Genomic DNA, 23,540 nt, shown 5'->3' on the forward strand with positions numbered 1-23,540 from the left:
GACCACGACCCTTGGAAACCGTATTTATTTACCAGAAAAAAAACGTCAGGCGGGCTGACCACGCCCCATGGATGACTTTTTTTAAAATTAATTTTCAAATGTAAGGTGTTATCAACCAACTGGAAAACCGTATTCACTAGAAAAACCAACTTCAACTTTACATTTTTTTAAAAAAATTGTGAGTGTATAGACTTTTATTTTTTTCCTCACTAGCTGAACCAAATACCCATATAAACGCGTTTCTTTCTCCACCAAACCTTCCAACAACACCACAAATAATGAAGAGAACATATAAACTCCATGCAGGTTTTGTCCTTGGTCAGATTTGCACATAGTATTCCAGCATTGGAAAGCAGCGGTCCTAACCACTAAACTACGCACCCTGCAGAATCAACAATCTTTAGACCTTTAGCGGGATCTCCATCTGCCAGGTTAACCGTCGCGAAAGGAAAAACTGCCCTATCCATCAAGTCAGGCAGGCCCGCGACTGGTGCCTGGCTGGTCAGTTTTTGATCAATTTGCACAGTAATAATTTTAAGACCGTAACCAAATCTCCGTCACTCGTTTCTCTTGCGGGGTCCAAACAATTTTTCCAAGCATTCTAACATGATGACTTACCAGCTCGACCGACCTCCGGCACTGCCAAGGGTAGGGTCCTCGCCAACCTGCCCTGTTGACTGCCGCGTTGACTCCTTCTGTGTCAGGCCGAGTGCTGCCGCACGCTCCTAGGCAAAGCGCCTCGAGCCCATTCCCTCTGCGATGCTCCTGCCTGGACCTGACCTGGCGGCTCCCGTGAGTGCAGCTCCCTCCTGCGGCTAACTTGTCCGTCACTTGGAGTATGACGACAAAATGGAAGGCGGCCCGACTGGTAATGCCGTTCCTGATGCCTGCTCTCTACATCAGCGCTACCAGCCTCGCGTGCATCTGAGTTCCTCCTACTGCTCACCGACCTCCTCCTCCATTCGCCTTCAAGCAGAGTGTGAGACGCACTGTGTTCCCTTGCGACCTCCATCTACCTACTGCCTATGCTGTGTTGGCTAAAAGACTCCTCGCCTTCTGCCTTTAAATATAAGCCCTTCCCTGAAAAATCATACCTATCTGGTGTAAAAAATAAAAAAAAACACATAGTCACCTCTCTGCACCTGGCGGGGCTCAGGCGCAACTAGTCGCTTGGGTCCCATCACTGTAATGAAGTTCTTCTAGCAGGCGGGTATTTAAAATCCTTGACTGCTGAAAGGGCCCTGTCTGATTGGCTGAGCGCTTAGCCATTCATTGAATGACAGCTGAGCGCTGCCTGTGATTGGCGAAGGGCTGTTACCAATCACAGGCAGCGCTCAGCTGCCAATCAGACACAGCCCTTTCAACAGGCAGGGATTATAAATCTCTGTCTGCTGAAAAAGTTCATTACAGTGACGGGACCCAAGGGGATAGACGCGCCTGAGACCCAGCAGCGGCGCAGAGGTGATTATGGTTTTGGGTTTTTTTTAATACAACTAGGATTGATTTTCAGCGAAGGGCTCATATTTAAAGCCCTTTCTCGAAAATCACTGCATGGGTGCTGGCATCCTATTGCTTTCAATTGAAATCAATCGGAGAATATGTCCTATCTGTTACAGGTACACACGTTTTCACGCCTGTAAACACGGACATGTGAACACGCCATAGAGAAACAATGATTCTAATAGACGAGTGGTTATGTGTGCACATATGTACGCACATAAACACGCTCGTCTGAATGCACCCTAAAGGTACCTTTTCAGCATCACAGATTGAATTCCCGACCACTTTGTCTGGAATATCAAATTGTCTTTTTATATAACTCCATTTTCATAAACAGCACAAAATTTATGCTGCAAATCCACCTTAAATTTCTGCACCAAGATTTTCAATCAAATCAGCCCATTATTAGCAGACCCCTGTGACCTGCACCTATCTCTAGTTGTGGACCCCACTGCCCCGGACTGACTGCATGTAGTTGCCAGGTGTGGTCAGCAGTTACGGAAACAGCCGAGTAGTCTTATAATATGGCTTGGGCTTCTTAACATTACTTCTACATAACATGGGCATCTTCTTCCGACACCTTGTACGCCATACTACACAGGCCAGTCAGCAACCACCACATTGTGACATAACTATAGGGGTAGACAAAAATATGGAAGCACCATACAAAATGCATGCTATAAATTACATGGAATTATAAATCATATTTCAATAAGGCATGTAAAGACCAATTTTAAGTGGAGATAATATGACATGGATGCTTCTGGGCAGAAATGAACATCTGCCTGAGCAACAAGGTTCCATTAGTTTGAGTCAAACAACTTCTGTTACCAGCTGGTACCCAAAACCATTCAGAGCATGGCAAGAGGTGAAGTAAACACAAATTTGGTGGGAAAGCTCTCAGCCAAGCAGGGGTCAAAAGAGCAGCTCAGTACAAATAATTAAAACCCCATACATTTCATACGGTGTTTCCATATTTTTGTCTACCCCCTGTATGTACTGTATTTGCAGTGCCATCTAGCAAAAAGATCAATATAAATGACATTGAGGAAAAGCTCTGTAATACTTTGGCAAGACACCCTGTCCGTCATAAATATAACATAAGGAGAACAAGTGACAAAGCACCAGACTGGAGGAGACGGGAGGAGGATTCATGATACACACACCATCACATGGCACGCTGTGTAAGAAATGAGCTCGTTAAGGTACAGTCACAGCAGGCAGCACAAAGGAGGCACAAAGGAGGCACAATCACTGTGTAAGGGGGGGGCAAAAAGGGGGCAGTATAATTGTGTGTAGGGGGACTACTAGTGTGTAGGGGGACTACTAGTGTGCAGGGGGACTACTAGTGTGTAGGGGGACTACTAGTGTGCAGGGGGCCCAAAGTGGGCACTATTACCATGTGGAAAAAGAGTGAATATACAACTCCAGCACGTCTCATAAAAAATAAAACTTAGAATATTTTCACAGAAAGAGAAAAACGGCTCACATGTGCGCACTTCAGCAAAAAGCTAAGCCTCAGTCATAGCATATAGCCCATACAAGAAGAAAGCAACCTAAACCGCTGCAGCCATATAATATACATTGTTTTTTCCACATTGCATTCCTGAGACACCGGGTCGGCGTTGTCCACCGTGCCCTCCCCTTAGCAGAGGTTGGCTCTTTGGCATAATGCTGTGGATCAAGAGATTTTTGGTGAGCTGTATTTTACCTTTTACTATTTATATTACTCTGTGTGGTGGCATAGAGAGGGTACTATTATTAAGTGAGGGGGCACTTTTACTGTGTGCAGGCACGAAACGGGCTCTACTAGTGTGTATGGGGGCACTATTACTGTATGTGATAGTCCTGACTATAAATCTGTTTACTTCTCATATAGGTCCATGTTCCCACTGGCAGTAGGGATTGTGAAAGCCTCTAACAGCCTAAAGAAACACATGAAAGGGTTAATGAAGACACTTATGACTTCCAACTCCACTTGTTATTAAAATTCAAAATTGAAATCACGGAAGGCGGCCATATTTACTGATAGCGAGATACAAGAGCAGGAACCCCCCAGATCCCTGCAGCAGGCAGAATGCTATATGGGGGAGGAGCGTTGGTGCAGAGTATTGATGTAAAACCGCTCTCACACCTACCGTACACTGGGGAGGGCTGCTTACTAATATACATGCACATAGATGAGACTTGTATAGGGGGCCAGTCACACGGATATGTGTAGTGCGCCATGCAGGCAGCAGCCTGGCCCTTAAATTCTGGGGGGCCCAGGTTGTCAGTGCTTTGTACACTTGGGGCTCGGTCAGACGATCTCTCTGACCGCTCTTTCAGTGTCTCCCTTGCTGGCTCTATCTCCTCTCCACTTCCTCTCGCTGTTGGGGTACCCCAGGGCTTGGTCTTTGCTCCCCTTCTCTTCTCTATCTATACTGCCCCAATTTGACAAACCATCCACAAATTCGGCCTCCAATACCATCTCTATGCTGACGACACCCAACTATACACCTCCTCTTGTGAGATCTCTGAACCATTCCTCCAAAATATCACTGACTGTCTGTCCATTGTCTCTAATACTATGTCCTCCTTTTTTCTCAAACTAAACCTCTCTAAAACTGACCTCCTCATTTTTCCACCTTCCAACCGACCTCCCCTCAACATCTCCATTCCAGTGTCTGGCACCATCATAACCCCCGGTGCCTTGGGGTCACGCTGGACTCTGACCTCTACTTTACTCCCCCATATCCAATCTCTGGCCCAAACATGCCACATGCACCTCAGAAATATTGCTAAAATACAGACGCTCCTCACCACGGACACGCTAAAGACACTCGTGGTCGCCCTCATCCACTCCCGGCTTGACTACTGCAACTCGCTACTCATCGGCCTCCCCTGCACCAGACTCGCTCCACTCAAATCCATACTAAAGGCGGCAGTTAGGCTCTTTATTTTATCCAGCCATTACTCAGATGCCTCTGCACTATACCAGTCGCTGCATTGATTGCCTATCCACTGCAGAACTAAATTTAAACTCCTCAACCTCACCCACAAAGCTTTGCATGGCGCTGTACCACCCTACATCGCCTCCCTCCTACCAGTACACCACCCAGCGCGCTCACTCCAATCCACTAACACACTCAGACTAAACACCCCTGTAATACGAACCTCCCATGCTCACCTGCAGGACTTCAACAGAGCAGCACCCATCCTCTACCCCAAGGCATCCGGACAATTCCCGATGCACGAAATTTCAGACGTGCCTTAAAAATGCACCTCCTCCCTTGCACCTCCTGTGACACCGTCACCCCATTTGCTTCAAACTGAATGTACCTCACATTGTAATTGTTGTATTGTTTTGCATTTATCCCATGCCTGAAAGCGCTGCGGAATAAGTTGACGCTATACGAGCCCTTAAAATGTGCAGGACAGCCCTCTTGGTGTAATAGTAGAGGCGTCACTAATAGCTGTAAGCCTGCATGATGCACTACACGTATCCGTGTGACTGGCCCCCTATACAAGCCTCATCTATGTGCCGGTATAATACTAGCAGCCCCCCAGTGTATGGTTGGTGTGAGAGGGGTCAGACATCAGTATTCTGCACCTGTGCCCCTCCATATAGCAGTGTCTTTCTGCCTGCGGCAGGGAGCTGCTGTGTTTCTGCTCTTGCATCTTTGTATCAGTAGGTTTTCTGGTTTTTTTTTTTTTTTTTTTTAAGTCGGATTTGATCATTTTTAGTGAATCATTTGAAAAATTTAAACTCAGTGTTTGGAAATGCAGCGTGAGGCATCAGCAATTGTATGGTTTTTTTCCTTGAATGACAACAGTATTTTATACGCGGTTTTTACAGATGAAACAAGGTTTTAATATTTTGTATCTGGCAGAGTGCGTTCACACGAGCGCATAAACGGTGCGTTTTTGCGACCAAACGTATATACGTGACCATCTGAGGCGTTGGTTTCGAATGTATTCGTTCACATGGGCGATTTTACGGCGCGTAAAAACGGCAACTCGAAAAAAAACCGGAACATATGTGACCGAAATACGCGCCAACACACATTCGATGGCCGAAAAGATAGTTTGCAAAGTAGGAACAAACGAAAATACGCTTTCTAGCTCTGGTCGTGATCGGCGAAAAACGTTCTCTCCGGCGACTATACGTTGCACTCGTGTGAACGCACCCTAAAACCCATGCATCCAAAAACTGCATTGAAAATGTGATATGCAGTAAAAGTGCGCGGCGCACTAATGCTACATGTACAAGCACTCCGAGAGTGGATTCAGCTATACATTTCCAGGAGGGATAAAAGAGGATCAGCTCCATGTAGGGTTAGAAGATAAATTGATCAGGATTTTTTTATGGGCAATGCAAATACTTACTTAGACAGACAGAGGTCTTATGGTTCTTGCTCTCATGGGGTATTTTGCCTCAGAATTAGATACAGATTCTGCACCCAATATTATGCCCAATTCACACCATTTTAGCATTCCATGTATTGGCAGGCAGATCCCGGCTGTAGATCATATAGGCCGCCTGCAGATGAGCAGGTTGGATCCGGCAGCGAGAATTCTCGCCGCGCGATCCGACCCGAGCGCCTGCAGGGACGAGCGCGTACTCACCCGTGCCTGGCGGCCCCGGCTCTTTCATGTGCCGGCTGCCGCGCAGCCGGCGCATGCGCAGACCGGCGCCGGTGGCCGGGTGAATGCATGCCCCGCAGAAAATTAGGACATGCCGCGGTTTGTTTGCCGCGCGAGATTTCGCGCGGCCAAACCGCGGCCGTCTGCATAGGAGTGCGTATGTTTATTTATTTATCCCATCGCATTGCCACAGTGTCTAGTGAAAATGGGACTCACCATGGAGATAAAGAAATCCTCTGCCACAGCTGTGGAAGAGGAGAGCAATGCTCTCCCATTGAATTCAATGGCTCTGGCAATATTGAATTCAATGGGAGAACATTGCTCTCCTCTGCTGCAGCTGTGGCAGAGGATCGCGATCTTCACTATATGTTCTCAATGGGGGTCAGCGCTGCTGCCGCCGGCCCCATTGAGTGCAAGGTGTTTCACATCCACGGGTTTCACATACACAGAACACCGGTTTGCCGCAGTTACATGCATTCTGCGAACCGGTGTCCTATAATTTTTGCCGCGTGCATTTATGCACATGTAAAATTCGCACATGTGCGCGCTCCCATTGAAAAGCATTGGCTCTATTTAAATGCAGCCGGCAAACACAACTGACAGATGTGCGTACAAACACCCGTGTGACTGAGCCCTTATACTGTGTGTGGATGAGAAGCCAGGACAACAGCTGGTTACAGGTACTCACCGGGCCGAGACATATATTGTCATATTTTGGTACACAAAATGCATTATACACAGAGGTCCCAGGCATGCAACACCCGCTGTTACATTGGTGACTGCGAAAACATGGATTTCCATTGTTCTAAATGTAAAACAGACAAAATAGGAGTTAGTGAAGATTATTACAGGCTTGTCAACTCTTCCATAATGTCCATGAGCCTCCCAGACAAAGGGGAGAACTCCCAGATTCACGACAGGATCCTTAAATCTGCCATATGTCACCAAAGCCTCTTCAAAGATGCCAAGATAAATATCCTGTGCCCCTGGTAGCAGATGTATGGCAGGCAGTCAGGGACATGCAGACTTCATGCTTATCTCTCCTCAGGGTTCCCAATCTGAATTTTAAAAATAATAATTATAATGCCCACTATTAATGGTGGCCCACAGAATATGTACCATTTATAATTCCCCTCTGCCTTCTATTACTGAACCAGTTACTTACCAACTTACTCACATTCTCACCCAAACCAAGCATTCTCATTTTATATACCAACCTTAGAGTGGCTTCAGAAGAGCGTGTATTTTGTGTGTGGATATGTGCGCACAAAAACACACGTCTATTAGTCCCAATGCATTCCCTATGGTGTGTGCACATGTCCATGCTTTACAAACATGTGCCTGCAAAGATAGGACATGTGTGCACCATAGTGAATGTACTCATTCTTTTCAATGGAGCCGTGGCTGCAGCCGGTGGCTCCATTGAAAACAATGGTCTGCAGGGAACCCCTGCATTGTTTTTCAGGGAAGGGCTTTACATATAAGTAGAGATCAGCGAGCACCAAAAAGCTCGGGTGCTTGTTGCTCGAGTCGAACTTTCCGTGATGCTCGAGAGTTCGTTTCGAGTAACGAACCCTCAATGGGCTAATCGAGCATTTTTGTATATGACCAATGCTCCGCTAAGGTTTTCATTTGTGAAAATCTGCAAAACCTACGAAAGTGATGGAAACGCCACAGCAACGGATAGGGCAGGCGATGGGCAACATGTTGGGCTGCATCTCAGGCTCCCAGGTCTCACTATTAAACCACAATAGCGGCAAGAGTGTCCCCACCCCCCTTAACAATTTTTACTTCGGACAAACCCTCATAAGCAAGGCACACCTTAGCTAAGCACCACACTACCTCCAACCAAACACAATCACTGCCTGCGGGTCACACCGCTGCCTCTTCTCCTGGGTTACATGCTGCCTAACCCCCCGCACTACCCTGCGTCCGCAGCGCACACAAAAGTGTCCCTGCGCAGCCATCAGCTGCCCTCATGCCACACGCTTGCTTCATAGCCACACCACCCTCATGTCTATTTCCAAGTTCATCTGCCATGAGGAGGAACCGGAGGCAGACACTGCAGAGGGTTGGCAGGGCCAGGTAGCGACCTTCTGTAAAAGTGGGGGCGACAGCCCACTATGCAGTTGAGAATCAATGAGAAATTGACATTCGATCTTCATTCCAATAACGTGCCAACCTCCGTCAGGAGCTGCAAACGTGGGCATGAGTTACATAGCTATGGGGAATCCATGTGCCCACACAGTATTTATTCTGTCTAGGTGTCGGATAGCTCAATCGACACCGCAAGGGGAAATCCATCTGCACTCTGCCCCTACCCAAGTCAGTCATTTTTTTGTGCCAGACAGGTAAATCACTGCAATGGGAAGTCTCAGTACACCCACAGCACAGGTGGGTTCTAGGCGACCCAAGACATGAATCATGAAGAAATCAGAGTGCCCAAACATAGCAGACTTTCACTTCGCCAAGGACATAGGCGGACTTTGATGCTAGTTCAGCTGCGAAGGTCTCAGTAAATCACTTACATTTTCTTTCAGCGCTCCAATGACTGGATTAGCCAGGAAAAAGTTCCACGGGCTGAACCTGGCGTACTTGCAGTTCCCCCGGGATGTAGGCCTTGGCCAACAGCTTCAGCAATCTTAGGCATGAAGCGGACTTCGATGCTAGTTCATCTGCGACGGGCTCATTAAATCAGTTACGTTTGCTTTCACCGCTCCAATGACTGGATTAGCCAGGAAAAAGTTCCACAGGCCCAACCTGGCATACCTACAGTTCCCCCAGGACCTAGGCCAAAAGCTTCAGCAATCGTACGCATGAAGTGGACTTCGATGCTAGTTCATCTGCGACGGGCTCATTAAATCAGTTATGTTTGCTTTCACCACTCCAATGACTGGATTAGCCAGGAAAAGTTCCACAGGTCCAACCAGGCGTACTTGCAGTTCCCCCAGGACCAACAGCTTCAGCAATCGTAGGCATGAAGCAAACTTCGATGCTAGTTCATCTGCGACGGGCTCATTAAATCAGTAACGTTTGCTTTCACCGCACCAATAACTGGATGAGCCAGGAAAAAGTTCCACAGGCCCAACCTGGCATACTTACAGTTCCCCCGGGACGTAGGCCTCGGCCAACAGCTTCAGGAATAGTAGGCATGAAGCGGACCTCGATGCTAGCACAGCATTGAATGTCTCATTAATGCAGTAACGCTCCTCTTCTTTTGCCCAAACCAGTGTATCAGACAACTGTGGTAACACGACAGCAAATACATGATGCCCAGTGCTGATCCCCTGACCCCAAGCAGGAGGAGGAGGTGGCCTTACAAGGCCAAGAAACCATGACCAGGACCCGCTGTAGCCTGTGTGGGAAGTATGTGAGCGGGCTCTTGGTCAGGCTCGGTCCCAGCAAACAAACTGTGTGACCCAAGGTGCCGCGAGTTACATAGCAATGGGCAATCCGGGTCCCCTCACACTATTCATTCTGTGTTGGTGTTGGATAGCTCAATCGACACCGCAAGGGGAAAGCCATCTGCACTCTTCGCCCTACCCAAGTCAGTCAGTGACTTTGTGCCCGACAGGTAAAACATCGCAATGGGAAGTCTGTATGGACCCACAGCAAAGGTGAGCAGAAGGAACCCAAAAAAATTAATAAACATGAAGAAATTACAGTGCCCAAACATGGCAGACTTTCACTCCGCCGAGGACATAGGCCACTGCACACATCCTCCGCAAACGCGGGCATAGAGCGGACTCCGATGCTAGTACAGCAGTGAATGGCTCATTAAGCCAGTAACGCTCCTCTTCAGTGGCCCAAACGAGTTTCACAGATAACTCTGGTAACACGAGAGAAAATACATATTGGCCTCGCCCCACAATTCATGCCCTAGACAGTGCGTGTTTTTGGACCTGATAGGTAAAATACTGTGATGGGAAGTCTGTGTGTACCCATAGTATAAACAGACCCCTGTAACATTCCAGTAGAAAAGGTATAAACAGACCCCAGTAACATTTTGGTTGCAGTAGTATAAACAGACCCCAGTACCATTTCTTTAGTAGAAGTATAGGCAGACCCCTGTAACATTTAAGTGGCAGAAGTATAGGCAGACCCCTGTAACATTTAAGTGGCAGAAGTATAGGCAGACCCCTGTAACATTTACGTGGCAGAAGTATAGGCAGACCCCTGTAACATTTAAGTGGCAGCGGTATAGGCAGACCCCAGTAACATTCTTGTAGCAGCAGTATAGGCAGACCCCTGTAAAATTTACGTGGCAGCAGTATAGAAAGACCTCTGTAACATTTACATGGCAGCAGTATAGGCAGACCCCCAGTAACATTCTTATAGCAGCAGTATAGGCAGACCCCTGTAACATTTTTGTAGCAGCAGTAGAGGCAGACCCCTGTAACATTTTTGTAGCAGCAGTATAGGCAGACCCCTGTAACATTTACGTGGCAGCATTATAGGCAGACCCCTGTAACATTTACGTGGCAGCATTATAGGCAGACCCCTGTAACATTTACGTGGCAGAAGTATAGGCAGACCCCTGTAACATTTACGTGGCAGCAGTATAGGCAGACCCCTGTAACATTTACGTGGCAGCAGTATAGGCAGACCCCTGTAACATTTACGTGGCAGCAGTATAGGCAGACCCCTGTAACATTTACGTGGCAGCAGTATAGGCAGACCCCTGTAACATTTACGTGGCAGCAGTATAGGCAGACCCCTGTAACATTTACGTGGCAGAAGTATAGGCAGACCCCTGTAACATTTACGTGGCAACAGTATAGGCAGACCCCTGTAACATTTACGTGGCAGCAGTATAGGCAGACCCCTGTAACATTTACGTGGCAGAAGTATAGGCAGACCCCTGTAACACTTACGTGGCAGAAGTATAGGCAGACCCCTGTAACACTTACGTGGCAGAAGTATAGGCAGACCCCTGTAACATTTACGTGGCAGCAGTATAACATAGTAACATAGTAACATAGTATGTAAGGCCGAATGAAGACAATGTCCATCTAGTCCAGCCTGTCTATCCTACTGTGTTGATCCAGAGGAATGCAAAAAACCCCAAGGCCAGAAGCCAATTAGCCCTTTTGGGGGAAAAATTCCTTCCCGACTCCCTAATGGCAATCAGACTGTTCCCTGGATCAACCCCTAATAGTTCCTACCTGCCTGTATACCAGGATTGACACTTAACCTAATATTTATATCCTGTAATATCCTTCTCCAGAAAGACATCAAGTCCCCTTTTAAACTCCTCTATGGATTTTGCCATCACCACTTCCTCCGGTAGAGAGTTCCACAGTCTAACTGCTCTTACAGTAAAGAACCCCCTTCTGTGTTGGTGATGAAACCTACTTTCCTCTAATCGTAGCGGATGTCCTCTTGTTACCGTCGTGGTCCTGGGTGTAAACAGATCGCGGGAGAGATCCATGTGTTGTCCCCTCATGTACTTATACATGGTTATTTGGTCGCCTCTTAACCTTCTTTTTTCTAGAGTAAATAGTCCCAATATTGATAACCTCTCGGGGTATTCCAGTCCCGTCATTCCATGTATTAGTTTAGTTGCCCTTCTTTGAACCCCCTCAAGCACTGTGACATCTTTCCTGAGCACCGGTGTCCAGAATTGTACGCAGTATTCCATGTGAGGTCTGACAAGTGCCTTATATAATGGAAGGATAATGTTCTCGTCCTTCGCCCCTATACCTCTTTTGATGCACCCCAAGACTTTATTTGCCTTTGCAGCAGCTGACTGGCATTGGTTACTCCAGTTTAGTCTATTATCCACTAATACCCCCAGATCCTTTTCCATATCACTTTTCCCTAGTGGTACCCCATTAAGTGAATATTTGTGACATCCGTTCCTCCTGCCCATGTGCATAGTCTTACATTTTTCAACATTGAACTTCATTTGCCATTTTTCTGCCCAAGCCCCCAGCTTATCCAGGTCCGTTTGTAGCCGCACATTGTCCTCCGTTGCATTAATTATATTGTATAATTTTGTGTCATCTGCAAATATTGATATTTTGCTGTGCAGCCCCTCTATCAGGTCATTGATAAATATGTTGAACAGAGTGGGGCCTAATACTGAACCCTGTGGCACCCCGCTAGCGACTGTGGTCCAATCAGAGTATGAGCCATTTATTACCACCCTCTGCTTTCTATCGTTGAGCCAATTTTTTACCCACTTACACACGTTTTCACCCAATCCGAGCTGCCTCATTTTGTATATTAGCCTATTATGTGGCACGGTGTCAAAGGCTTTAGAGAAGTCCAGATATACAAGATCAATAGATTCTCCCTGGTCCAGCTTAGAGCTTACTTCATCGTAGAAACTGATCAGATTTGTCTGACATGAGCGACCCTTCATGAATCCATGCTGGTGAGGAGTTATTCCCTTAATCTCCTTGAGGTACTCATCGATGGCGTCTCTCAGAATCCCCTCGAAAATGTTTCCCGTTACTGAAGTGAGACTTACTGGCCTGTAGTTACCAGGCTCACTTTTGCTCCCTTTTTTGTAAATTGGAACCACGTTGGCAATGCACCAGTCCACTGGTACTACTCCGGTCTTGATAGTGTCTAGAAATATTAGGTATAGCGGCCTAGCTATCTCGTCACTTAGTTCCTTTAGTATCCTTCGGTGTAATCCATCTGGGCCCGGTGATTTATCAATTTTAGTTTTCTTTAGACGCTTCCGCACCTCCTCCTGCGTTAGGTATGAGATATTTTGTGAGGGGTTCGTTTTATTCCCCTGCATCTCGTGTGGCATTTCCTTTTCTTTGGTGAATACACTTGAGAAGAAACTGTTTAGTAGATTTGCTTTCCCTTCGTCATCATCAATGATTTCTCCTGCATTGTTTTTTAAAGGGCCAGTGCTCTCCCTGCAAATCCTTTTGCTGTTTATGTAGTTGAAAAATAGCTTCGGGTTGTTTCTGCTCTCTTTTGCGATCCGTCTTTCTGCTTCCTCCTTGGCAGTTTTGATCGTATCTTTGCATATTTTGTTTTTTTCCCTGTATGATTTTAGCGCTTCTTCGCTGCCTTCTTGCTTTAGTAGTTTGAACGCTTTCTTCTTTTCGTTTATTGCCCCTCGTACCGTCTTGTCGAGCCACATTGGTTTCCTTTTAGCTGAGTTTCTTTTATTTTTGAAGGGAATGAACTGCTCACATGAGGCGATTAGGATCCTTTTGAACTTTTCCCATTTTTCCTCCGTACTGATATTTTTGAGGATGTTGTCCCAATTAATGTTACCGATAGTAGTTCTAAGCTCATCAAATTTTGCTTTACTAAAGTTTAGTTTCTTTGTCGCTCCTTGATAAGGCTTCCTATTGATTGACAGCTGGAAGTTGATTATATTGTGGTCGCTGTTCCCCAAGTGCCCCTCAACCTGCACCCCCTTTATACGTTCCGGTTTGTTAGTTAATAGTAGGTCCAGAATGGCCCTCCCTCTTGTTGGTTCCTGCACAAGTTGGTTCAGGTAATTGTCTTTAATTACTCTCAAGAACTTATCACCCCTGTGAGATTTGCAGGTTTCGTTCTCCCATGTTATATCTGGGTAATTAAAGTCCCCCATGATAATTACTTTGTTTCGTTTTGACACCTCTTCTATCTGCCTTAGTAGTAAGTCTTCAGTTTCTTTTGTTGCTTTTGGTGGTCGATAGAAGACCCCTATCAGGATTTTATTTTTTCCTCCCTGTATTTCTACCCACAGAGATTCCGCCTGTTCGTCTCCTACCCCTATATCCTCCCGTAGCCTCGGCTTCAAGTTCGATTTGACGTACAGACATACCCCTCCCCCTTTCTGGTTCCTTCGGTCTCTTCTGAAGAGATTGTACCCCTGCAAATTCACCGCCCAATCGCACTTATCATCAAGCCATGTTTCAGTAATTCCGACTATATCATAGCTTTCATCAGTCATTCTCGCTTCAAGCTCGCCCACTTTACCGATCAGACTTCGTGCATTCGTGGTCATACAATTTATATCATTTTTTTTGTTTTTTAAATTTGTTTTGTTGCTATTCGTACTTATGGCTGATCTATCAGTTCTAACTGTACTAACCCCACCCCCTGCTTGTCCCCCATTCCCTTTGCTTGGACCCAGATCGCTAATTACACTGGCTACCCCACTATTTCTCATTTTACCCTCCCCCCCAGTCCCTAGTTTAAACACTCCTCCAGCCTTCTAGCCATCTTTTCCCCCAGCACAGCTGCACCCTCCCCATTAAGATGCAGCCCGTCCCTACGGTAGAGCCTGTAGCCGACCGCAAAGTCAGCCCAGTTCTCCTGGAACCCAAATCCCTCCTTCTTACACCAACTCCGGAGCCACTTGTTTACCTCCCTAAGATCCTGCTGCCTTTCTAGTGTGGCTTTAGGTACAGGTAGTATTTCCGAGAAAACTACCCTGGAGGTCCTTGCCCTGAGCTTGGACCCTAAGTCCCTGAAATCATTTTTGAGGGCCCTCCATTGACCTCTAACTTGTTCATTGGTGCCAATGTGCACCATGACTGCTGGATCCTCACCAGCCCCTCCCAGTAATCTGTCAATCCGATCCGCGATGTGTCGAACTCGAGCGCCAGGAAGACAACACACCGTTCGACGATCCCGGTCTTTATGGCAGATTGCCCTCTCTGTCCCCCTAATAATTGAGTCCCCCACCACTAGAACCTGTCTAGCCTGCCCTGCACTCCTCGTCCCCGTCTCACTGGAGCAGTCATCTCCCTGGCCTTCAGAGGGCGTGTCGTGCTGCAGCGGTGCTGGCTCTGTAATGGCATCCCCCTCATCTGCCAATCTTGCAAATTTGTTGGGTTGTGCCAGTTCAGGACTAGCCTCCCTGGTTCTCTTCCTTCTATCCCTCCTTCTTTCTGTCACCCAGCTGACTGCCTGCTCCCCCTGCTCTTCCGTAGCACCATCCGCCCCCGCCTCTACCCCAGCGAGTGCCTGCTCAGTGAGCACCAAACTCCTTTCCATGATGTCAATGGCTCTCAGTGTTGCCAGTTGCCCATTTAGATCCAGAATTTGGGCTTCTAAATGTGCGACGTGCATGCATCTTGCGCAACAGTATGCACCCTCGATCGGCTGATCAAGGACCGCATACATTGCACAAGTAGCACACTTGATGACATTGCCAGGCATGGAGCTCATCCTAATGGGGATCTACAATTTACTTGTGGAAGTAGTGAAGATAGACTTGTTCACACTCCGCTGACCCGCTGCCGCAACCGCTGACCCGCTGCCGCAACCGCTGACCCGCTGCCGCAACCGCTGTCCCGCTGCCGCAACCGCTGTCCCGCTGCCGCAACCGCTGACCCGCTGCCGCAACCGCTGACCCGCTGCCGCAACCGCTGACCCGCTGTCGCAACCGCTGTCCCGCTGTCGCAACCGCTGTCCCGCTGCCGCAACCCCTCACCCGCTGCCGCAACCCCTCACCCGCTGCCGCAACCCCTCACCCGCTGCCGCAACCCCTCACCCGCTGCCGCAACCCCTCACCCGCTGCCACAACCCCTCTCCCGCTGCCGCAACCCCTCTCCCGCTGCTACCTCTGTGCAACCACTCACACGCTGCCCCTCTCGCGCAACCTCTTACCCGCTGACACTTATGCGCAAGCAGTCAAAATTTTTTTTTTTTTTTTTTTTTTTAAATTCCCCCCTCACAAACACTTAGACCCCCAGACACACACACACAGAAGACACAACTAACCAGATACACAGAAGACACACACTTAGCTCACAAACACACACAGAAGATACTTATCAGCTCCTCCACTCCTCCGCTCCTCCTGGTGACGTCACCCGCTGTCCCGGCGGCCGCTCACTCTGCCCTCCTGTCTCAGCTGCTCCGCTGAACTCTTGGTGGCCTCTTGGCGCCGGCTGCTGCGCTCCGGTCTCACTGGTCACTCCTGACCCCGCATCTGCTTCGGCTGCCGCTGCCCCCGGACCTGCTTCGGCTGCTGAGCTGCTCCGCTGTCCCCTTCAGCTCCCCGCTCGTGCCTCCGTCTCGTGTCGCTGCTCCTGGCGTCTGACATCACTCAAGTAAACGAGCTCTACTGACCGTTCCCAGTTTTGCTCAGCAAAACCTGTAACATTTACGTGGCAGACGTATAGGCAGACCCCAGTAACATTCCTGTAGCAGCAGTATAGGCAGACCCCAGTAACATTCCTGTAGCAGCAGTATAGGCAGACCCCTGTAACATTCCTGTAGCAGCAGTATAGACAGACCCCTGTAACATTCTTGTAGCAGAAGTATAGGCAGACCCCTCTAACATTCTTGTAGCAGAAGTATAGGCAGGCTCCTGTAATATTTACGTGGCAGAAGTATAGGCAGGCTCCTGTAATATTTACGTGGCAGAAGTATAGGCAGGCCCCTGTAATATTTACGTGGCAGAAGTATAGGCAGGCCCCTGTAATATTTACGTGGCAGAAGTATAGGCAGGCCCCTGTAATATTTACGTGGCAGAAGTATAGGCAGGCTCCTGTAATATTTACGTGGCAGAAGTATAGGCAGGCCCCTGTAATATTTACGTGGCAGAAGTATAGGCAGGCCCCTGTAACATTTACGTGGCAGAAGTATAGGCAGGCCCCTGTAACATTTACGTGGCAGAAGTATAGGCAGACCCCTGTAACATTCTTGTAGCAGATGTATAGGCAGGCAGATCCCAGTAAAATTGCTGTAGTAATAGTATAGGCCAACCTCTGAAACACTGGCGTACCATGAGCTTAGGCGAAGGCCGGAAAAATTAGTTGCATAAGAGTGTAGGCGTGGGCCCGAAAAATAAGTGTACCAAGAGTACAAGTGTACCTCTGAAAAATGTATCAACCGAGAGGGCAGGTGAAACCCATAAATATTTTTTGAAAGATACACCTCGCTGTTGCTTAATTTGTAACAGAGCCTGGATGCAAAATTGGTTCATGTTAAAGTATCAATACTTTTGAAACTTTGAAAAATTGTAAAAACATTGGTAGATGAGCCTTTTGGGCCGCAGAAAAATTGGCCGTTCAGCGTGATGACATGTTGTTTAAGCAGGAGGAGTAGCAGAATGAGGACAAATGTCAGAGAGAGATTGACAAAGCTAAATGCCCCGTTTTCCCAGTGATAAAGAAGAGTGCTTTTATCTGCTGTTGCAGCGAAAAGAATCTTTAGGTTCCGCTGCTCTCCGCTGGTGGAGAAGAGAAGTCTGGGGAAATCCAGGCTTTGTTAATCTTTATGAGTGTAAGCCTGTTGGCACTGGCAGTTGACAGGCGGGTACGCTTGTCCGTGATGATTCCCCCAGCTGCACTAAACATCCTCTCTGACAAGACGCTAGCGGCAGGGCAAGCCAGCATCTCCAGGGCATACAGCGCAAGTTCGTGCCACGTGTCCAGCTTTGACACCTGTAAGACAGTGACTGACAAAGTGCTGGAGGGTGGATACGTGCCACTGAGCGGCCTGGGAGGAAGCCAGCATTTCTGTGTCAGTAACGCTATGTTACTGACACGTTGTAGTTTGGTAAGTGGCTCCAAGCCGCATAGTCCGGGCCGGCTTTCCGGGAGTGGTCAAAGTGAAGGGTGGGATGGCCACTCCCATGTACCAGGTGGGGCTGGTACCAGGCCTTATAAAGCCTGGGCCTGCAGGTTAGAGATGGACAGAAAGCATCTGGCTGAGAGCCAGAGAGAGGGCTCTGTGGAGAAAGGAGCCCAGCTAGCCCAGCGTGTGGGTGAGAGCGCAAAGGTTGACAGGGTGACGCCCCTAACCTCAACACCCAGGAGGGTGTGGTGAGACCTCCACAGGTCTGAGGACAGGACTGGCTGTGGACAGCAAGCAAGAAGTATTCTGACGTTTTGAAGTGAGTAGTCAGGAACAAGCTTATGTATAGTGAGAGCTCAGACGAGCAGGATTTATTTTATGCTGGCCTGAAGTCAAGGCCTGTTTTGTTTGTTTTATGCTGCAATAAACCCAGGCCAAGCCTGGACTAAAGAACGTTGTTGCCCGGTGTCACTGTCTCTGGCCGCGGATGCCCACGCTGCTACTGCCCCTAAACACTAGTCCCTCACTCACCCAATAGTTGTATGGAACAGAGGCATCACGGAGGACGATGGTGCGATTGGCTACGTACTCCCTTACCATCTTTTTACAGTGCTCCCTCCGACTCAGCCTTGACAGGGGAGTTGTGACGCAGTCTTGCTGGGGAGCCATAAAGCTGGCAAAGGCCTTGGAGAGTGTTCCCCTACTTGGCCCTCGAAACTGCGTCTTCTGCCACTAGCGCTGTCAGATGGGAAGTTTTAACATCACTTTTTCCACCAGGGCCCTGTAGTATTGCATCACTCTTGTACCCCTTTCCCCTTCGGGAATGAGATTGGAAAGGTTCTCCTTATACCGTGGATCAAGAAGGGTGTACACCCAGTAAACCGTGTTCACCAGAATGCATCTAACGCAAGGGTCAAGGGAAAGGCAGCCTAACATGAAGTTAGCCATGTGTGCCAGGGTCCCAGTACGCAACACATAGCTGTCCTCACTAGGAGGATGACTTTCAGGATCCTCCTCTACAGCCCATACATGCTGAACAGATGAGAGGCAAGCAGCGTGGGTACCCTCTGCAGTGTGCCCAGCTGTCTCTTCCCCCTCCTCCTCCAAAACACGCTGAGATATAGATATGAGGGTGGTCTGGCTGTCAAGCGACATACTGTCATCCCCAATCCCCTGTTCCAACCACAAAGCGTCTGCCTTTATGCTTTGCAGCGAACTTCTCAGCAGGCAAAGCAGCGGGATGGTAACGCTACTGATTGCCGCATCGCCGCTCACCATCTGAGTAGACTTCTCAAAGTTTCCGAGGACCTGGCAGATATCTGCCATCCATGCCCACTCCTCAGTAAAGAATTGCGGAAGCTGACTACCACTCCACCGCCCATGTTGCAGCTGGTATTCCACTATTGCTCTACGCTGCTCGTACAGCCTGGCCAACATGTGCAGCGTAGAATTCCAGCGTGTGGGCACATCGCACAGCAGTCGGTGCTCTGGCAGCTGAAACCAATGTTGCAGGGTCCTCAGGGTGGCAGCATCCGTGGTGGGCTTGCGGAAATGCGCGCAGACGCGGCGCACCTTGCCGAGCAGGTAAGACAAGTGGGGGTAGTTTTTCAGAGACCGCTGAACCACCAAATGAAAACACGCGGGCGAGGCATGGCACGTGTGTGGGGCTGCCGAGCTGCCACCAGGTTACGGCCGTTGTGACACATGACCATGCCCGGTTGGAGACTTAGCGGCGAAAGCCAGAGGTCGGTATGCTCTGTCAGACCCTGCAGCAGCTCGGGGGCCATGTGCCTCTTGTCACTTAAGCTGATTAGTTTCAGCACAGCTTGCTGACGCTTGCCCACCGCTGTGCTGCCGCGCTACGTGCCACCGAGTTCTGGCAACGTGCTGACACTTCTTAATTGAGATGAATAGGTGGCAGAGGAGGAGGAGGGGGAGCGTTTGGAGGAGGTGGCATAAAACGCACCGAGGTAGGACCCGCTATTCTGGGTGTGGGTAGGACGTGAGTGGTCCCAGGCTCTGACTCGCTCCCAGCCTCCACCAAGTTCACCTAATGTGCCGTCGGAGATATAGTGGCCCTGCCCGCCAGTACTTGTCCACGTGTCCGTCGTTAAGTGGACCTTCCCAGTAACCACATTGGTGAGGACACGATTTATGTTGCAGGAGACGTGCTGGTGTAGGGCTGGGACGGCACACTGGGAAAAATAGTGGCGAATGGGGACCGAGTAGTGCGGGACAGTCGCCGCCATCATGTTTTTGAAAGCCTCCATTTCCACAAGCCTGTACAGCAGCATCTCCAGGCTGATTAATTTGGCAATGTGCACGTTTAAAGCTTGTGGCGGCATATTTGTGTTTTCGCTCCATCGCTTGTGTTAGCGACAGCTGAACGCAGCGCTGAGAGACATTGCTGGATGGAGTGCAGGCTGGGGCACAATGAAAGAGGCAGTGGTGTGACCAGGAGGTGGTGAATGTCCTTCGTCCCTCCTTGTGGGGTGCTTGGCCATCATATGCCTGCGCATGCTGGTGGTTGTGAGGCTGGTAGTTGTGGCTCCCCGGCTAATCTTGGCACGACACAGGTTGCATACCACTTTTCGCTTGTCGTCCATGCTCTTACTAAAAAACATTCACACCTTTGAACACCTAGCCCTCTGCACAGAGGCTTGCCGCGAGGGGGTGCTTGGGGAAACAGTTGAGGGATTCTTCCCTCTGGCCCTGCCTCTACCCCTGGCCACTCCACTGCCTCTTCCAACCTGTCCTGCTGCTGAACTTGCCTCCCCCTCTGAAGCCCTGTCCTCAGTAGGCTTAGCAAACCAGGTGGGGTCAGTCACCTCATCGTCCAGCCTCTCTTCCTCCGAATCCTCTGTGCACTCCTCCCTCGGACTTACTGACCTTACTACTATCTCACTGATAGACAACTGTGTCTTATCATCATCGTCCTCCTCATCCACAAAAAGCTCTTGAGAGAGTTGCCGGAAGTCCCCAGACTCATAACCCGGAACCCGGGAACTTTCCAAAGCTTAGGCATCGGTCATGACAAACTCCTCAGGTGAGAGAGGAACCATTTTTTCCCAGTCATGGTAGGGACCCGAGAACAGTTCCTGGGAGTCTGCCTGCTCACAATATATCATTTTCATGGAGAAAGGGGGCTGGGAAGACTGGGTGGTCGATACATTGCTGGACGCATTTTCTGCCATCCACAACAGGACCTGCTCACACTGCTCTAATTGTAATAAAGGTCTACCACGCAGACCGGTAAATTGTGATATGAAGCTGGGGACCCCAGAAACTTGCCTCTCTCCTAATCCCGCAGCAGCCGGCTGTGATTCACCTGGACTAGGAACTCGGCCTGTGCCCACACCCTCACTTGGACGTCCACGTCCTCGTCCCTTACCCCTACTCCTCATTATAGCAGATTAATAATAGAGCAGGGCCCAAATAAATTACCCCACTGTACAGCACTGACAACTGTGGCTTAATTCACCGCACACAGAGTGTTGTAGATAGTGGAGACTCTGTGACTTGAAAAAATTAACCCGCTGTCTTGCGCTGATACCTAGGGGTAATTTATCGCTTGCAGAGACTTGTAGATAATAGAGGCTGTGTGGAGTGGGAGAAGACTCTAAAGCCAGTGGATAGTGCTGGTAACTGCGGCTATCTCAACCCCACCAAGGAAATGGTAGTGTGAGACGCTCTGCACAGCGGCAGAGCTGAAACACTTTGCAGTGGCCCAGGAAATATTACAGTACTGTTTAGCGGTAAGACCTCTGTCTAATGCACTGCAGACACAGAACGGTATAACTGAAGTTGTTTGCAGTAGGCTAGGAAATATTAGAGAGCAATTTTCATGGTGAGAGCTGGTTGTACAGCACTGCAGGCTGGGAACGTAATTACTGAAAGGCTGGGAACAGGCCTAGATGTGTAATACAAAAATTGATGCACTACTACTCCCAGCCAGCCACAACTATAATGCACACGGTCAGATGTAGCCCTAAGGGGTTCTTTAAGACAGGATCCTACTCTAACACTTTCCCTATATAAGCAGCTCTTTCCCTAAACACTGCATAATACACTGCAGACTGAGAACGCTATAGATATAATGGCCGGCACAGCCCGAGATGCTTAAGAAAAAAAAATTGGTGCACTACTGCTCCCAGCCAGCCACAATAGTATTTCACACTATGATGAGTAGCCCTAAGAAGGACCATTGGGATTCTTGAAGACAGGATCCTATTCTAATACTTTCCATATATCAGCAGCAGCACTTTACCTAACCTCTGCTAGCATGTGTCTGAGGCGAGCCACGGGCGGGACCAGTTTAAAGGGGTTGTCTCACGCCGAAATGTTTTTTTTTTTATTCAATAGGCCCCCCGTTCGGCGCGAGACAAACCCAAGGGATGGGTTAAAAAAAAAAAAGTTTATTACTTACCCGAATCCCCGCGATGCGGTGACTTCTTTCTTCCTTTACCAAAATGGCCGCTGGGATCTTCACCCACGATGCACCGCGGGTCTTCTCCCATGGTGCACCGTGGGCTCTGTGTGGTCCATTGCCGATTCCAGCCTCCTGATTGGCTGGAATCGGCACACGTGACGAGGCGGAGCTACGAGGACCAGCTCTCCGGCACGAGCGGCCCCATTCACCAGGGAGAAGACCGGACTGTGCAAGCGCGTCTAAAAACGCCAGAAGACAGTGAATTTAGACAGATCCATGGCGACGGGAACGCTAGCAACGGAACAGGTAAGTGAATAACTTCTGTATGGCTCATAATTAATGCACGAAGTATATTACAAAGTGCATTAATATGGCCATACAGAAGTGCTGAACCCCACTTGATTTCACAAGACAACCCCTTTAAGTACTCGGCGGTCACCTGATCTCGCCAGGCACTCACTACTGTGGGGTGGGATAGGGCTGGTACGTCACAGCAGGAAGTCGTAATTCCTTCCCCACATGTCAATTGGCCAGAAAATGGCGCTAAACATGCAGGGAAAGTGTTCGTCTCAAGTAACGAGCATCTCGAGTACCCTAATGCTCGAACAAGCATCAAGCTCGGACGAGTGTGCTCGCTCATCTCTATTGACTATCTGTTCATCTGTGAAAAATGTATACAAACGATCGCTGGACTGGAGGTGGGCTTAATTACAATTTTAGATCACGCTCCTATTTCTTTGAAAATTTCAGTGCAAGACCTACCAGCTAAGGAATAGACCTGGCAGCTCAATCCTAAACTCACTGCAGATGAGAAACACAATAGCCTACTGCCAGAGAAATTGGGGGGTTATTTAAACTAAATGACAGGCCAGAAAGCTCCACTCCAGTAGTCTGGGAAATACAAAAAGGCGAGTTGATTGCTATGGGATCGAGAATTAAAAAACAAAGAGAACTTGGAATTAACTCCATTCTATCCTGAATTTCTAGGGCAGAGAATCTATACAAAAAGTCCATAAACTCTGATTTGCTCCCTGATTTTAATAGTCTTAGAAACAAATTAAGGGATCTACTAAATGTTAAAGCTGCTAAAACATTTCAACTCTCTAAATTCAAAATATATGCACATGGAGCCAAAGGCTCTAAAGCCATGATCATCAACAAAATCCAATCCCCCACAACTAATACAGTTACAGCTACCACAGAGATCACCAAAGAATTCTGAACTTACTTAGAAGCTTTGTATAATTAACAAATATTTCCCTCTTTGTCTCCTCGTCTGCAATCTCATCTGCCAACATCCCTTTTCCAGATTCAATAACTCTTCCTGAGGTTACGGAAGAGGACAAAGCACAGTTACTCAACCCATTAACAGCTCCAATGTTACGATTATTTAAAAAAATAAACAAATTGCTAGGTCCCAATAGCATACACCCCCAGGTTCTATGGGAATTAATTAGTGAGATATACAAACTATTGTTATATTTAAGGACTC

At 48.4% G+C, this 23,540-nt stretch overlaps 1 protein-coding gene across 3 annotated transcripts in view; it reads right to left on the reverse strand.

The window, feature by feature from the left end:
• PIGW (phosphatidylinositol glycan anchor biosynthesis class W) overlaps positions 1–23,540 on the reverse strand; it is a 157,522-nt gene that overhangs the window by 110,879 nt on the left and 23,103 nt on the right. For 2 of the 3 annotated variants that reach the window (XM_066587833.1, XM_066587829.1), the window contains exon 4: positions 6,815–6,931. The exons of the other annotated variant lie outside the window; for it this stretch is intronic. In XM_066587833.1, the coding sequence (XP_066443930.1) occupies positions 6,815–6,931 (117 nt within the window). The remainder of the gene's footprint in view (positions 1–6,814; positions 6,932–23,540) is intronic. 3 annotated transcript variants of the gene reach the window in all.

This window comes from Eleutherodactylus coqui, chromosome 1, assembly GCF_035609145.1.
Source record: "Eleutherodactylus coqui strain aEleCoq1 chromosome 1, aEleCoq1.hap1, whole genome shotgun sequence".
Classification (NCBI taxonomy): domain Eukaryota; kingdom Metazoa; phylum Chordata; class Amphibia; order Anura; family Eleutherodactylidae; genus Eleutherodactylus; species Eleutherodactylus coqui.